Source organism: Aythya fuligula, chromosome 6 (assembly GCF_009819795.1).
Source record: "Aythya fuligula isolate bAytFul2 chromosome 6, bAytFul2.pri, whole genome shotgun sequence".
Lineage (NCBI taxonomy): Eukaryota > Metazoa > Chordata > Aves > Anseriformes > Anatidae > Aythya > Aythya fuligula.
Genome location: NC_045564.1, coordinates 19734991 through 19750389, shown reverse-complemented (window position 1 = coordinate 19750389; position 15399 = coordinate 19734991). Strand labels below are relative to the sequence as shown.

The following is a 15399-nucleotide window of genomic DNA, read 5'->3' as shown; positions in this document are numbered from 1 at the left end:
GTCGGTGACTGACGTGCATGCCAAGAAAGTGACTGTCAGCCAGGATGCTGAAAGGAGATGCACACTCACAAGAGCTGCTCTGAGTACCCTTCTGAAGCAATCGTGTCTGCTGATCTGACATTTCCAGTCCAGCTCTAAGTGAGCTACAGTCCTGGGCTGATACTTCTTTGTGTATCCTGGATAGAGATGTCACATCTCATTTGTCGTCAGGGGAAGGCAGAGTTTCATGTATAATTCTGTGTAAAGTTGGTAATTATCAAATGTTCTCTGCTTGCAAAGCCTTATGCACTTCAGGCAATCTGCAAATACTTGACTGATGTGCTTTCTGAACGTTCTGGGGTATGTGTAGGAGGGAAGTGCAGGAGTCTTAACAGTGCACTGGCTGAGTGTGTGGTGGTCTGCGCTAGGCAGGTCAAGTTCAGTAATGCTTCTCACACCTGATCTCTGGCACTGCTGGGTGAGAGACTGGGTGTCGCTTCCATTTGGCGAGCCAACGTCCCCAGGTGCCATCCAAATAGCCTCAGTGTTTGTTCCTTCAAACAATCTTGTGATTCTTCATTCACACCAGAACGCTCCATTTACTGTGTTACCCAGAGCAGTGGGATAAGCATTAAATGCCTGTGGAAGAGGTAATCCCCAGTGAGGTAGCACATTTATTTCTCAGTATTACTGGGTGGTTTTTGATGATAGGGCTGGGTTATTATAGGGTTAGGACATTCAGGAGCACCCAGGTTGCTTTGCTGCTGTCATACCATCACCTTTTCTGGTCACAGCTTACTTAAAAGGCATAAAGTTTTTCATTTCAACTTTTTAGTTATACTCCTAAATAAGAAGAATGAATTTATAACCAGTTTGCTCTATTTAACAAATAAAAATCATGGTTTACAATTGATTCATTTTTTTTTCTAATTCTGCCCAAAGATATTCTATAATGACATGATTATAACTCATGGGCTCCCAGTTTTGGTTATTAGTTTCTATTTTTATTTCCTAACAGAAGGCACTGATCCAATGAAGAGCAGGGCCTGGTTCCTTTGTAACGTGGTGGTGGTGGAGTGGAAGAAGCTGCTTTTATCCCAGGCAGCATGCACTGTGGTTGGTTAAAGGAAACAAATAAACAAACAAGACAACTCTATTGATCACAAGGAGATGAGGAGGCATGGCTCCACTAAACAGAAATACTAAGAGTAACAAATACCTGCCACTTTAAAAGCTTTAAATGAATGTTATCTTACCAGTGGCTGTATTAAGTTGCTGAGAAAAATCTTGGACCGAGCTTAAAAAAATAGGTAAGAGGATTGTACCAGTTTATTTTCTGGCCTGTTTTGCCATACAAAATATGCTCGCATACGTAAAAAACGTAAGTGGTTCACATTACCCCAGGTAGATTACTTCTTTACTTCTTTTTGCCATGTGCCGCAGCCATTCCCATCCCGCTGACACTGGCAAGTATGCTGCTGCCACCGCTGCTGTGGCGTGGTGAGCCCAGGGGCTGGCCGGGAGCTGCGTGTGCTTCATGTGCATGCGGTGCCACGAGGCTCCTGGCCTGGCGCTTCCCACTGCAGCCGCCAAGGGAGTAATTGCCAAAGTGGCGTTTGGGTGATCCACAAGCAAATCCTATTATTTGTTAATAGGATTTGTTCTCGCACTGCTTTGTCCAATCGCTAATTGTTTATCACGCATTAGGAGTACAATGAGATGCCTGTCAGCTGTGTTATGAGCATTTGGTGTGAAAGACTTGCTGAGCCTTTGTCTGCACTGGTGGGCTTTGCTTTGGGAAAAAAAGCCTCAGTGTGGAAGGCAGAAAGCACGGGCTGAGACTGTTGGGCACTGCTGTGGGTCCTTCCCCCTGGGCGGCCAGGTGGGAAGGGCTAGGGCTGGGGCTGGGCAGGAGGGGTCTCCAGGGAACCCTCATCTCTTCTGGCCTGACCCAACCCTTCTGAAATTCAGTACATCATGATACATGTCTTACATGTATGTGTTTCTGTGTTTGAATAGATTTGTATGTTCATACATGTATGCGCTCTTCCTGCTCTTGTCTCTGTCCGTCATGTAATCCCATTTGGGCCGTGTGTCTTTTCATATGGAGATGTATTACAGCTGGCTCTTGCTTTGGTTGTCCCACGCTTGGTATACGTACATATATACGGGTATACACATGTACACACGCACATATACATTTTATATAGAAGTGGATGAATACCTTTGATCATCTTGTGTGACTAATACCCACCAGCCAGGATGAAAATTGCTTCCTCTAAAGTTCTTTCAAAAGATTAGATGATTTTGTGACCTTGCTCTTGGAATTAAAGTTTAACCTCTAAGTCAAACCAACCATCCCTATTTCAAGCACTTCCAGAAATTCAGCCATCCTACTGTGAGACATCCACGACCTATTCCCTCTTCAAAGGGAACAGTCTTCACCAGAAGATTTAGTACGAGCTTTCATCTCGGAGTAGGAAAGTTCCTGAAACATGTCGTACTTTCAGATGGAGGGGGAAATAGGATTTGCACCAGAGTTACTGGTTCCTCATCAAGAGCAAGGCTTTTATTTCAGTCCTCTGTCATATACCATGCCAGACCCACAGTGGGGCAAGCAGTCACCCACCCAGGAGAACAAAGAGGAAGCTTATGAATATTTAATGACTTCATGGTGTGTGCTCATCTCTTTAGACCTGAAGTCTGTGGCTGTCCCAGGTAGCACAACGACAATATCCCAGAGCAGAGCACGCCTGTAAGTCCCTCAGGCAAGCCTGGCTCGTTTCCTCAGATGCACAAGCACACCTGTGCTGGCTGGGCAGGGCCTGACTGCAGGACCCACTGAGTAAGGCAGCAGGGAGGGGTCCTTGAGCCAGAAAGGCCTGAAATGTTTTGGAGAGTTAAATTTTTATTATCATTCCATTGAATGTAAAGCTGCTTGTGTCTTCTCTTCTTTCAAAGAATGCCTGCTAACGTGAGGTCGCTTAATGAGTTCTTGTTCTAGATGAACAATATAATAGCTAAACGTTTCAGACACTTTTTAGTATTTTCAGGAAGATGTTGCTGAACTGCCCAGTTCTGTTCTGTGACTTGCCGTGGGCTTTTAGAACAATATTGGGTGGATTGATTGCTGTTAGAGTGATCACTGGGGATTTTTAACTGCATCCTTCATTATTTTCTCTCCTGGTAGTAAATTGATCAGCGTAAGGAAAATAAATGAATATAAAACTGTAAGAAGGCAGTGATGTAATGAGCTATCACATAATGACCACACTAGGAGCTACCAAGGAGGAACCTGGAGTATAGCACTGGCTTTCTAGTGAGCGGTTACGTTATTTATCAAAGTGAGTACTGAGGCTTTTTCTTCTTTAGACAGTTGCTCTGAGGCACCTAGTAACTTCTGGGCCATTTCCAAGTGGTAGGTAACTGCGCTTCTTTGTATCTTGGAAGCTGCCTTGAAGAATGAAGGAGAACGTATCCACATGCCAGGCTCCTTGGCTGCCCTTTGATGCAGGTGCAGGTATTGCTCACAGATCTTGCTGCCTTTTTTTTTTTCCTTCCTAGTTCACATACTGAAAATGTGACCGAAGTAAAACATAAAGTGACGCTGCAGAGCTTTGTGGCTTAGAACAGTAGGTCACCATAATACACTAATACAATTAGGGTGACCTACTGTGATTTTAAAAATTAAATCGGCCACCTTCCCTTCCTACTATGCTTGCTTTCTGCCCTTTTCTATGTCCATCACTTAATCCCATTTGGGCAATGTGTTTTTTCATGTGTAAACATTTTACAGCTTTGGTTGCCTTAGGCTTGCCAAAACAGTGGTACCTATCAGCTCTGTGTTTCAGGAGGTGGCAGTGAGGAGCAGGAGACAGCTCAGCGGGGTCAGGAGTAGTATGGAAACAGATGCACTGGGAATGACTGTTCATTTTTCTCCAGTACAAGCAGTAAAAGGCGAGAATTGAAACCAGAGGGTGATGCGTTCATAACAAAGGGAGAAGGTTCTCTTCACACAGCCTGAATTTAAGCTGAGGAGCTCTTCCACAGGCTGTCAAAAGTTTGCATGGTCTCAGTAGGAACTAGTAGGAACTATTGCAGCTTGGGGAGGGGATATGAGCTCTGTGGGGACTACTGCATGCAGAGAAGGCTTTTTTGGTCTAGAAAGTCCCTGAACCACAGTTTTTTACAAATTTGGAGAATATTTTTTTTTATCTCTGTTGACCTCTAGCAGTGGGCTAGAATTTTGGGGATGTAAATTTTAACACTGACTCTGACTTGTATGTCCTGATTTTACCATATGTAAAGAAAGGGTAGGAGTGATACCTTCAGTATTGTATCATCCGTACCTTCTACAGCTTTGGTAATGCCCGCTGAGGTCTACTGAGAGGCAACCCTGTGTGTAAGAGATGTGTGGGACTGGAGCGCATCTCCCTTTTCCCTCTGTCCGATCCATCCTTGGAAAGCTACAGAGTGACTAAATTCTTTATTTTTAGACATTACAAAGAAAGAAAGCATTAGACAGCTGGCTGCAAAAAATATTTATTTGCAACCTTTCTCCACATTTGTACAGTTCTTCTTGCTTTCTGGCAAGAGTCCTGTTATATTTTGGACAAGCAATTTCTCCATGATTCAGGTCTTCAGTCTCACAGTCTCAGGAGAAACTAAAATGCTTAGAGCTTTATGCATATGTATTTAAAAAATAATAATAATTTAAAAACAAAACAAACAAACCAAAATGGTTCCATGTCTGGAAAACACGGGCTGAGGCTACTTCTATTTGTAAGCTGTTGGACGAGGTTTGTCTCCCATTTCCATAGGGACTTCCTCACTGGACAAGCAACAGGAGCGCTGCTGGTGGAGGCGGCACTGGAGCATTCTGCATCAGTGGCTGAACACCCCCTGCTCCACTCAGTCCTGCTTTTAAGCTAACCTGCATCTTGAGATAGACTTCTCCCCTGCATTTCTGCTCATTGGAGAAAGGATTAAATAGGTTTGTTGGCTCAGTGGGGCAAAAATATGATGGTATGTGTGAATAGAGGGTAGACTGAGGGCTGTGATGAGCAGGGTCTGCTGGGCTGGTTTTGATTGGAGCTATCAGGCATGCAAAGGTAGCTGAAGCCAAACTGATGCTGCTGATCATGTTTTTTTGTGATTGAAGCAAAATGTCAGGAAGACATTGGTATTTTTGACTTTGCACATTGTGGAGAGAGAATTTTTAGATACCCATGTTTAGTCCAAGAAAAAAAAAAAAAAAAAAAAAAAAGAAATGTGAGAAACCCAGTTGCAAAAAAAAAAATATCTAATTTTACTATAATAAAGTGCTTCAGGTTGGTCATGTTCTTTGAAAGGGTAAATCTATAGGACAAAGCATTTCATAGTAGTGCTGTTGAGTGATGACAATAAAGAATTGTCAGTAATTTGTTTTATTTACTTTAAGTGGTGTGTGTATTAGCACTGCAAAAAACAGCAGGCCTGCAAGCTGAAATGCAGCTACTACATCTTTTTTTTTTTTCCTTTTGATTACAGCTACCTCTTCCAAAGACTGTTGAATAATGTTAAACGTTCTGTGAAAGTACATGTGGACGGCAGGCCTTGAATCACGTACCGCCCCCAGGCAGATTACTGTGACCAAATTTTCTTCTCTAAAACTGATCTGTACAAACCCATTTTTCACTTATATTGCATCCAAAGTATGAAAAACACTTAATGCTGAGTGCTGTTTTGCTAGGACAGTATGCTGAATTTATAGGACATTTTGCTTCCCAGCTGAAAAATTACTGAAAGATTTTTGAGGCGAAGCTTTGCTCTTGCAAGCTGAGGTGGAGCAGTTTTATACGGCCCTGAGCTGAGACAGTACTGCAGCACATGGTTGTCCTCCCCACTCACAGCACCTGTGCCTGGAATTATAAATCAAAGAAGAAATCGAACCAAAGCTTAGCTGTAAGTTTGACTATGTCAATCTTTTTCAGAAAGAAGAAGGGAGCCCAGGAGCAGTGCTGTGGTGTGACCAGGGCTGTGGCAGCACGCGAGTGCTGGTGCCTGGTATTGCAGATTGGGGTCCCGCCAGCAGAGCAGGCGTACAGCCATGCACACGCTTCTGCCATCGCTGGTTCTGGCACTCTGGCTGTGCTAGGTGCCAGCAAATACCTGCACTTAGAGAAGTGCTGGATTGTGCTTCCTTCTTTAAGAGAAGCAGTTCCTCATTCCAGGCCATTAGTTCCACTGGCTCTCACTAGCACACCGGGCTGCTACCAGCCCCACTCCCTGACATCCAAAGGATGCCCAGGTGCATTTGCTGCTGCCAGCTCGATGGCTGCTTTGATTTTTGTTAGGGGAAATGAGCAATGCCATTTCTTAGGGAGGATTTCAAATAGCTTCCCAGCTTTGTGGTTATGAGGTAACAGGACATTTGTGAATGATGGTTTTCTTTGTGGGTTTTTGTCTGTGTTTGGTTTGGTTTCTAAGCCTTTTAAAATTAAATATACAGTACTTTGTAGAAATGCCGAGGTTGAAAACACGCATGCTTGAGAAAATTTGTCAGGTCAAAACACAAACAAAAAATTTTCAAAACTTTAGAGGAAAAAATTAAAACTCAGAGTTTGTTTCCCAGCAATCATTTTTTCCCCTCCAGGGAATATAAGTGCTTTCTAGTAATTTGAGCCAAAGAAAGACAAAACCTCAGTCATTCGGTAACTTGAATGTTCCTGAAAGCTACTTAGCTTTTCTTTTTTTAGAAGCATATGTGGGTTCCACAGTACAGTGCTTTGTTTTTATCACTTGGTGGGGGAGATGGGATAATGATGTTGGTGTGTCAATAACAGATAATGCGTCTCTACCATGAAGAGAAGGAAAGGCACTGGACCTCTTAGATGAAAAGCGTATCTATGTATCTGTTTCTGACATCACTTTAGAGATTTGGGAATAGGTACTCTCTGAAAGGCTTGGCACTGAGCTCTCCTGCCCGCTGCCCTCTGAGGCACTCCCCATCACGCTTGGCTTGTGTGCTGGGCAGGCAGTGCCTTGCCTCGGCAAGGTTTCCTTGTGAGAGTTGTGACCCATTTCCCAGCACAGCCAACACCTTTTGGAGAACTTAACTTCTCTGTATAGCTACTGGTGAGGTTAACTGGCTCTGAACTGCCTCAGCTTCAGGCCTTGTATCCTGGTGGTGCTTCTGCAGCAGAACGTGTTTGTGTTGAGAAACAGAAAGAAAAATCAGTTCTGGGCAAGGTATCCTGAAGTGACTGGCTGACCTGTCTACTGAATTAGTCCTAGAACTGTCAAGATTTGTTGTTGTTGTTAGTAATACAGGTAACTTCTGAATTAAATAGGTCAGCTGTACAAAAATAACAAAACAAACTCAGCAATTGTTTGTTTTGTAGCAGTAAATCTGTTGAGTATCTGCTCAGATACAAGTCTCTTCTGCTCCTGCTCATTCTTGTGGTTAGAGCATATTCAGATTGCTGTTGAAAAACAGCAATGTCCAACAAGTTAGACAGTTTCAATCATTAGTCCCTGAAATGATTTTTCCCCCTGTCTTTAGGGAGCATGAAGTAGATGAGTTGGGAAAATTTGTTCTGCATCACGTTCAAAAAGAGAGCCCAACTCTTCAAAACCAAATTGGGCACATCGTTAGCACAGAGAGGAATTGTTGCTGGTTATAACTGCATTTGCTGGTATTTATAAATATACTGGTAGGAAAAAATGAGTTTTGATGGATGTGTTTAAGTTGCAGGATTAGGTTACTTATTTTTTTTTCATTATACAGCTTAGAGTTGGCTGCGTTACCAGCATCAGCAGTCCCTTATGCAAGCACAACTTGAGCAGTGCCTATGTCAAAGTGAGTTTTTATCAGGTTCACAGAGATGCTGTATGTGTGTAGTCAGAGTTTACCACTTAGCTCAAACTAGAGTTCATTATTCTTGGAGATGTCCCAGAGTTGCCATGTGCACTTCTGATTCACCTTAGTTTTCCCAAATTGTACTCCCCTCGTGTACCAGCTGGCAACTAACTCAAGTGTTTTTGTGGTTGTGAGAACTAAAGCAAAAATGTTTTTTCTCAGTGCTTGTGGGGACTTTGTAGCCAGGGTTCTGTCCAGAAGCTTCGTTACTCCTTGGATCTATTAGCACAGCTCACATAGGAGCAGTCTCAGCATTTTTGTGCAGATGCTTTGAGCCGGTTGAGATACCTTCCCAGAAAGCAGATCGTTCGGCAGGTGATGGGTGGCCTCTTTGACATTTGGGCTGTAATAAGAGGCCTGTAATCCTACCGGTTTGTTCAGAGGATGACATACTTTTAACAAAAATAAAAGGCAAAATGGACTGGATTAAGCTGTGATCAGCATTAAAAAAAAAAAAAAAAAAAAAAAAAAAGTGTATAAAGTATGTCACTGGCACTGATGAAATCTTGTATGTGGGCTTCCATAGTGAAATTGGCCACAGAATAAAACTGTTCAAGTGAGGGAAGAAGCATGATGTCTGTGCTTGAAAAACATTAATGGAAAACTGTTTTCTAACTCATGGGATGATTTTTCAGAGCCTGATATCCATTAAAATGTGTCATATCTAGACAGAAGAAATCATTGTTTTACAAGACTTGGGAGAAATAAGAAGGTTGATGCAAAACTAAGAAATGACAATAATAGGTCAGAAACTGAAATTAAGTCAGTCTTTGCTTGCAAACCTTGGGAGAGATTTCGAGGTTGTGAAGCAGACAGGTCACTTGTCTCAGTGCAGTTAGCTTGAAAGACTTCGACTAAAAATTGAACATCTTTTCAAAAACTTAACATACAGCAACATTCAAAATATATTGCATGTAAATAGAGGGACAGCTCTATTGTCTGATAGGGGGAGGCCAATGACTTAAATAAAGTTCTAATTTTATTTTGTTGGCAGTTATTCCTGGGTCTGGGGCCTTGTAAGACTTCCAGTTCTGTCCCTCATGATGGCAACTTAATTTAGGTTTGCCAACTTTAAATGCAGAAGTATAAAATATTATTTTGCATCTACATCAAAGAACCTAGTCTTGATTTAGATTCTCTTGAATGGGTAATTTTGTCCTTATCACTTTGTATACATGGACATGCATTCAATAGCTTTTTGGAAGATTATATTAGGACAGTATGGTAAAATCAAGGAGCAGGTAGTAAAGTATCTTCCCATAGTAGAAAAGATATATGAAAATCTGTAGTAAAATTTTTGTTCATTCTGCAATGCAGGGGGAAGGCTGGTCATGATTTCTGGGTCCCTTTCTTATCAGCTGGTGGAGTTTTGCGTACAGGAAAGGGTTAAGGGCTTTTTATTGGTTTTCCTATTAAAAAGAAATACATTGCATTAAAATGAAGCAACGTTTATGGTTTTCAATTTCTGTATTCTTGCTATTTTGTTCTAGAGATAAAAATGTTGGTGAAATCAAGTGAGCCTCTAAATAGAGCAGAAACACTTGGCCAATAAGCATTGCAAAGTAGTACAATTTTATCACTTCAAAGGCAGTGGGAAGGAATCCAAACATGCTTTGAACTGGTTAACATATATAACGTGCTAGCTATCATCGTCAATTATTTTGAGACTGATATTTCTTAAACTGAATGTTTAGGACAAACCGTTGTTTGAGTATTTTCTTTATGTGTTAATTTTGCTTAATAGTATTTCATTTCTTAAATCACATATTCATTAGCTCAGCTAGCTTGATAAATTTTTTTGGTGCTGTCTGAAAAGTCTTGCAGACCTTTTAGGCTGTTTTAAAAAAATCTCTGATGCCTCTTAACCTGTTGGAGGCACTGCAGAGGTGTGAGCTTCTTCAAAGCTACTGAGAACCTGGCAAGCATGGATTTGCAAAGGGTGACTGTCTTGGTCACCTCTGAAATAGCAGATGACCTGCTGGTAGGGAAACCCTGGTGATCCAGGAGGGCTCTGCAGGCGTATTTCCAGTGGCTTAATGAAGAAGTTGCTTATCTTCCTAGAATTCAAGGATGTATCTCTGTACATCCATTTGAGCTAGGAACGCTTCTGCTTCCCCTCCAGCAGCTCCACCCCCTCAATGTGACTACTGGTTTTACTGAAGCACCTCCAAAATCTCCTAGTAATGTTACGGAATAATTGCCTATGTATACTTGTTTTCTACTTAAATTGAAGGGAGAGTTTGAATCAAATCTGTGGCAAGGATCTGATCTTGCCATACTGCAGCATGGAGCATGCGCTTTGGCCCCATATCATAGAATATCCTGAGCTGGAAGAGACCCAAAGGATCATTGAGTCCAACTCCTGGCTCCGCACAGGACCACACAAAAATGAGACCATGTGTCTGAGAGCGTTGTCCAAATGCTTTTTGATTGCTATATGCAGGTTTCTGACAGGATTTGGGACAAATATTACACATCACCAGTAGGTTTCTGATTTATAGTAAAATGCAGAGTTGAAAAAAAAAATCAATTTACTTTTCTGCTTCCTGTGACACTTTGAATTATTTGTTTAATGCAAACTTTGCTAGTGCTGATAAATATCAGCCTCAAAGGATTATGAGGGCCAACACTAAGATGCCTAGTTAATTTTGGGACTTGATGTAATTTGTCAAGATGAATAGCAGTAAGCTAAAAGGGTTATGGTAATTAATTAGTAAGGCTGGACTATGCAATAAAGGAGTATAAAACTGACTCTGAGTGAAGGCATCTCCCTTACTGTTTTATTGAGGTTATTTGATTTGTGATATTAAAGTTATGTTTCCAGTTTCATGCATCCACAATGATTTGTGTTTATTCAGGGTCTGACCCATTCCTATTTCTAAGGGAGAACTTTCACAGGGTGTGGAAGATGAAGAAAGAGGAACCAGTTTATTAACTGTAATTTTATGAACATAAGGAACTGTGTGTCTGGTGTAGAGGGGTAGGAATGGCTTCTGAAGAGTCCGAGGGTTTGGGTTTTCATTTCAGCTGGCATCAAAGGACATGGGATTTGGACTTCTTCAAATGCAGCATTGTGCCCACTATAGCCACCTCAAGGAGTAAACTGTACCCAGCTGGCATTTAGCTCCTTCCACCAGGGCAAAACTAGTTTGTTTCTTTACTTCTCTTCTTCCCCCGTGTTCATTAGGCCATAATGGTGGCTGGCTTTGTCTAGTGGACATTTGCTAAAGGGCAGGCTGGAAAGGCAGCATGGTATCTTTATCAAAGTTACCTGCCTCTGGTGAAATGTTGCTCCTTTTTATGGTCTAGTATGTATGGGGGGCTATTTTGTGAAGGGTTTCTTGTGTCCTTCATAGAGAAAACACAATTCCCAAGTTTGGGGTGGAGCATGAGGCCTCGCTGTCTCTGCTCCACATAGTTGAGAACTACAGGCAGGGTCCAAACTGTGGTGGCTGCCTCTGGGAGGTACAGGCCGCTGCTAGATGCCTGTCATGGTTGGGCAGGCAGCACGGTATTTATAGGCCAGCAAGGGCAGAGTACCTTCCACCTGGTTACTCTGAAGTACCCGGTGTTACCTGAATGGTCATCTGTGGCTTTTTTGGTTTGGTTTTGTTCTTAAATGTGGCTTTAAACAGTGGATGAGGAGGCCGCCTTTAAAAAGGTTCTTGAATTCTGAATTTAATTCCCTTGCTTGTTTTGTTATTTCATTTCTAGATAAGGAATGGATGGGGCTGTGTTTGGAAAAAAAAAATTTGTCCTTTTAATTTCTGTGTAATTGAATGCCAGCTTTCAATTCAGCTTCACTGAAATCAGTTGAAAGAGAGAGATTGCTGTGGTGTTTGCTCAGATTTACATGTGGGGAGGAAAGCTGGTAATATATTCAGTTCTGCTCTCCTTACTCTTCTACAATACTTCTTTCCTCTTAATTGCAATACCTTATGCAATAAATAGTCCCATGGGTTTCAGTAAGACTGTTTAGGGAATTGAATACCACAGTGCAGAAGAAATGGAAAAAATGAGTAAAGCTTTTAAGAAGTACAACATTTGGCAAAACGCTCTGTTTGTGCATGTATCAAACACTACTTTTGTTTCATTATGAATCAATTTAAATTATTACAGAAAGCTGAGTGAGAATTATGATAATGATGCTTTTTACGTTTGGTGTGAAATTTTGGATCCTATTGATTAAATTATACTTTAAAAGTTTCATTTTAACCTTGAAAAACAATTTTAAATATTGCAAAGTATAGTTTAAGCTTAAGTTTTCATAGGAAAAGTCAAAAATCTCTCTTAAATCTTATCTGTGCTTTCTCCTGTGTTTCTCTACACATTTCATTAGCAAGACATGTCATTTTAAGAATGGCATTTAAGCAGACCCAAGAGCTGGGCTTAGGTTTAAATGAAGATCAGCTCAGCATGAAGCTTGTTGGAATTGCATCTGGTAGAATTTTCTAGCAGGGACTCTCCTACCCGCTTTTGACCTTAACAAATTCAAAGTTTTATTTTTTTCTTTTGAATTAGCATATTTAGGGAAATGTCTTTTTATTGGAGTAAAGGAATGATGATCACATTCCTTCCATCAGCAGAAGGATAAGAGTTTTTTTCAGCTTTTTGTATAAAACATGGATGTAAAGGGACTGAGAATCTTGGTATCTGTTACATGTCTGGAAGTGTTTTACTAGTCCTTAGAATTAAAAAGTAAATTTCTAAACTCAAACTCTATGTGCATTTTAACAGCTTACTCAGCTGCACCTTTTTGATTACCTGATAACAGCAATGATCAACTCTGATTTGTATATGTCCATGTTGAACTAAAGAATACAACTCTCACTTTGTTTTGTCATCTAGTTTGAGATGAAAAAAAGTCCCTTCAATTTTAATAAAAGCAGGTTTTATGTATCTCTTGCACTTTAAATTGGAAACTTGTATATTACTTAGCTAGTGTACAAATTGCATATTTTCATATAACGCAAATGCTGAGCTTATATTTCACTTTAATCAGCAGAAGCAGCAATTTTAGTTCAAAATAGTACTTAAAATGGTGCTTGAATGTGTATAAGAACATTATAATTTTGAAGAGCACATGGTTGTATTCAGGTGGATAAACACAGAGCTACTTAACTAGTGTGTTAGTTTTGTCTCTGTGGCAAATTAAGTCTCAACAAAATAAAATCTTTGAAGTGAAATCAAGAATTACTTAATTCAAAGATGGCAGAAGTTTAGGAAACTGATGGTTTTCAGGGGACAATGGGATCCAGTTCTCACTTCAGTTACCACTGCAGCTGCATGCACTTGTTAGAAGTCAGTAAACCTTATTTTACCCTAGTTCCTCTTCAGCTGTATGGATTGAGTCCTATTGTGCTGGGCACCACAGAAATGAAGAACAAAACGATATATCTGAGCCTTAATAATTTACAGATAGGCAGGCATGTACTGCATAAATATGATTTATTTAAGTAGTGTCTTGAATTACTACTCCCCATCAAATTTTCCTGTATATTTTTCCAACGATGTGACTCTTTATAGTAGTTGCTGCTTGTGAGCAGAGGGTAAGGTTAAATTCTGATGTGTTCCTCTCAGTATCTTCTCCTTTCTTTTCAAAGGAGTTAGCCTCAATACATCTGCACATGCTTTTCTGTGGTGCAGAGGCTGGTACCTCTGGTGCTATTGACAGATATTACTGATTCCTTTACTATGCCTATATGGATGGAATTCCTACAAAGACTTTGTAGCTATTAATCCCACACGTGAATCCCTTAGACTTCGGGGATTCAAGAGTGGGACCCATAGTTACAAATAGTTTAGTTTTTAATGGATGGAGTGGTTTTCTTTGAGTGTAAGCTATTTAATTCATCTCTAAAATATGTTAGAGATTCCTAGTTTATAAACTGGCTGAATTTATAGATTGGTGTTTGGATCTGTGACAGTGTTGTGCTTGAGCATAAGAATTTAGAGGAAAATCTATTTTTTAAGCAAAGTCTTTGAGTCATGGCTCAACATCATTTGAACTTCATGGTTCAGAAAATTGTATTGACTGGGCATCTTCAATGCTTGCTGCCTTTAAGGACTGTGTTTGAATTTTCACTGTGCAAAAGGAGTCCTAAGGCAATAGCTACTCTGGAAACTGATCTGTGAAAAAGGCCTTATTTGGAGGAGGAGAACATTACGTGCTCTTCAGCTCTGCAAGCTGCCCTGCTCTTTTCATTAGGCAGTGCTTCTCTGGGAGGCATTCCTCTCATGCTTTTGTTCTATGCTTTTTTTTTTTTTTTTTTTTTCTTCAACATGAAAGAAAATCCAGTTTCATGTGCTCTGTGGAGTTCATTTCATCCTTCAAAGTGCTGTTACTTATTTTGTCATGTAATCGCCTGTATGAACTTGCTTTTAAGCTGTTAGGCTAAGTATTGGTTCTTGTTGGCAGGGTTATAATGTTTGCACATTTACCATATGTCATTGATTGATAACAGTAATGAAGTAAATAACTGAAGGATTTCACTTACATTCTTTTTTCACTCTTCTGTTTCTCGTAGGTTCATTGCTAAACCGTGTGCCTTAGGCCTTAAAGTCCAAGCTAATGGACCACAAAAAGCTCAACCTAATGCTATCCTGGAAAAAGTTTTCACAGCCATTACAAAGGTAGAGTATTTACCTAAATATTTATCTTATAAAGTGGGATATGGTATTATAAAACACATCTGAACAAAATGAATATAACTTCTAAATTCAGTACTGCCATTTTTACAGCTAATGTCATAACATTAAAGTGTCAAGGTTTTCATTGGCATGCCAACTTGAACAGTTGTGCAGCCCTTCATGATGTGTCCTGTAAGCTTTTGATTAAAAAAAAAAAGTTACGGAAATACTTCGTAGGTGCTGTATGGCCACCTACTTTTTTATTTTGTTTCCTCCCTTTTAGAAAGTTCCATGGAATCCTTGTTTTTTTTTTTTTTTTGTTTTGGTTAGGGTGATTTTTTTGTGTGTTTTGAATGAAGAGCAAATTATGAGATACTAAGATGGACCTTACTGTGTATTCCATGAAACTCTGAAGCTACCCCTTCCAGGGCAACTGCTTGAGAGCAGGGTGCTGATGGTTCACTGTTGTCCTAGCCGTTTGTGATTAATGTCCTTTGAATTTGGAGGGAAAAGCTAGAAAAGTATGGAGAACTGACTGAACGGTATTCTAGATTGCAGGTTGTTCGTTGTTTGTTTTTTTTTTTTTTTTTTTTTTTTTTTTTTTTTTTTTTTTTTGTAGAAAATGAGGTTTTTGCCACTGCTTGCCACTGTTTCTACAGCTGCTGTTGTACGAGATCTTCAGCTAAACCTGTCATCCTGTCCATTCTTCTGCTGTAGTCTGAGTTTTCACACAGCACTAAGCAACGTCCTTTAGCTTCTTCTGAAAAAGTCAACAGACAGTTCTTTGTAGTGCAAAGGCCTGTGAAGACCTGAATGATGAAGCCTCTCTTTTGCAGAAACTCGGCAGTTCCACCTTGGCTCCAGGCTGCAGCAGGGCACACCACAGCAAA

At 40.5% G+C, this 15399-nt stretch overlaps 1 protein-coding gene across 1 annotated transcript in view; it reads left to right on the top strand.

Moving 5' to 3' along the window:
• CERS6 (ceramide synthase 6) overlaps positions 1 to 15399 on the top strand; it is a 116765-nt gene that overhangs the window by 19420 nt on the left and 81946 nt on the right. Inside the window, exon 2 of the mRNA XM_032189884.1 lies at positions 14407 to 14512. Coding sequence (XP_032045775.1) covers positions 14407 to 14512 — 106 coding nt within the window. The remainder of the gene's footprint in view (positions 1 to 14406; positions 14513 to 15399) is intronic.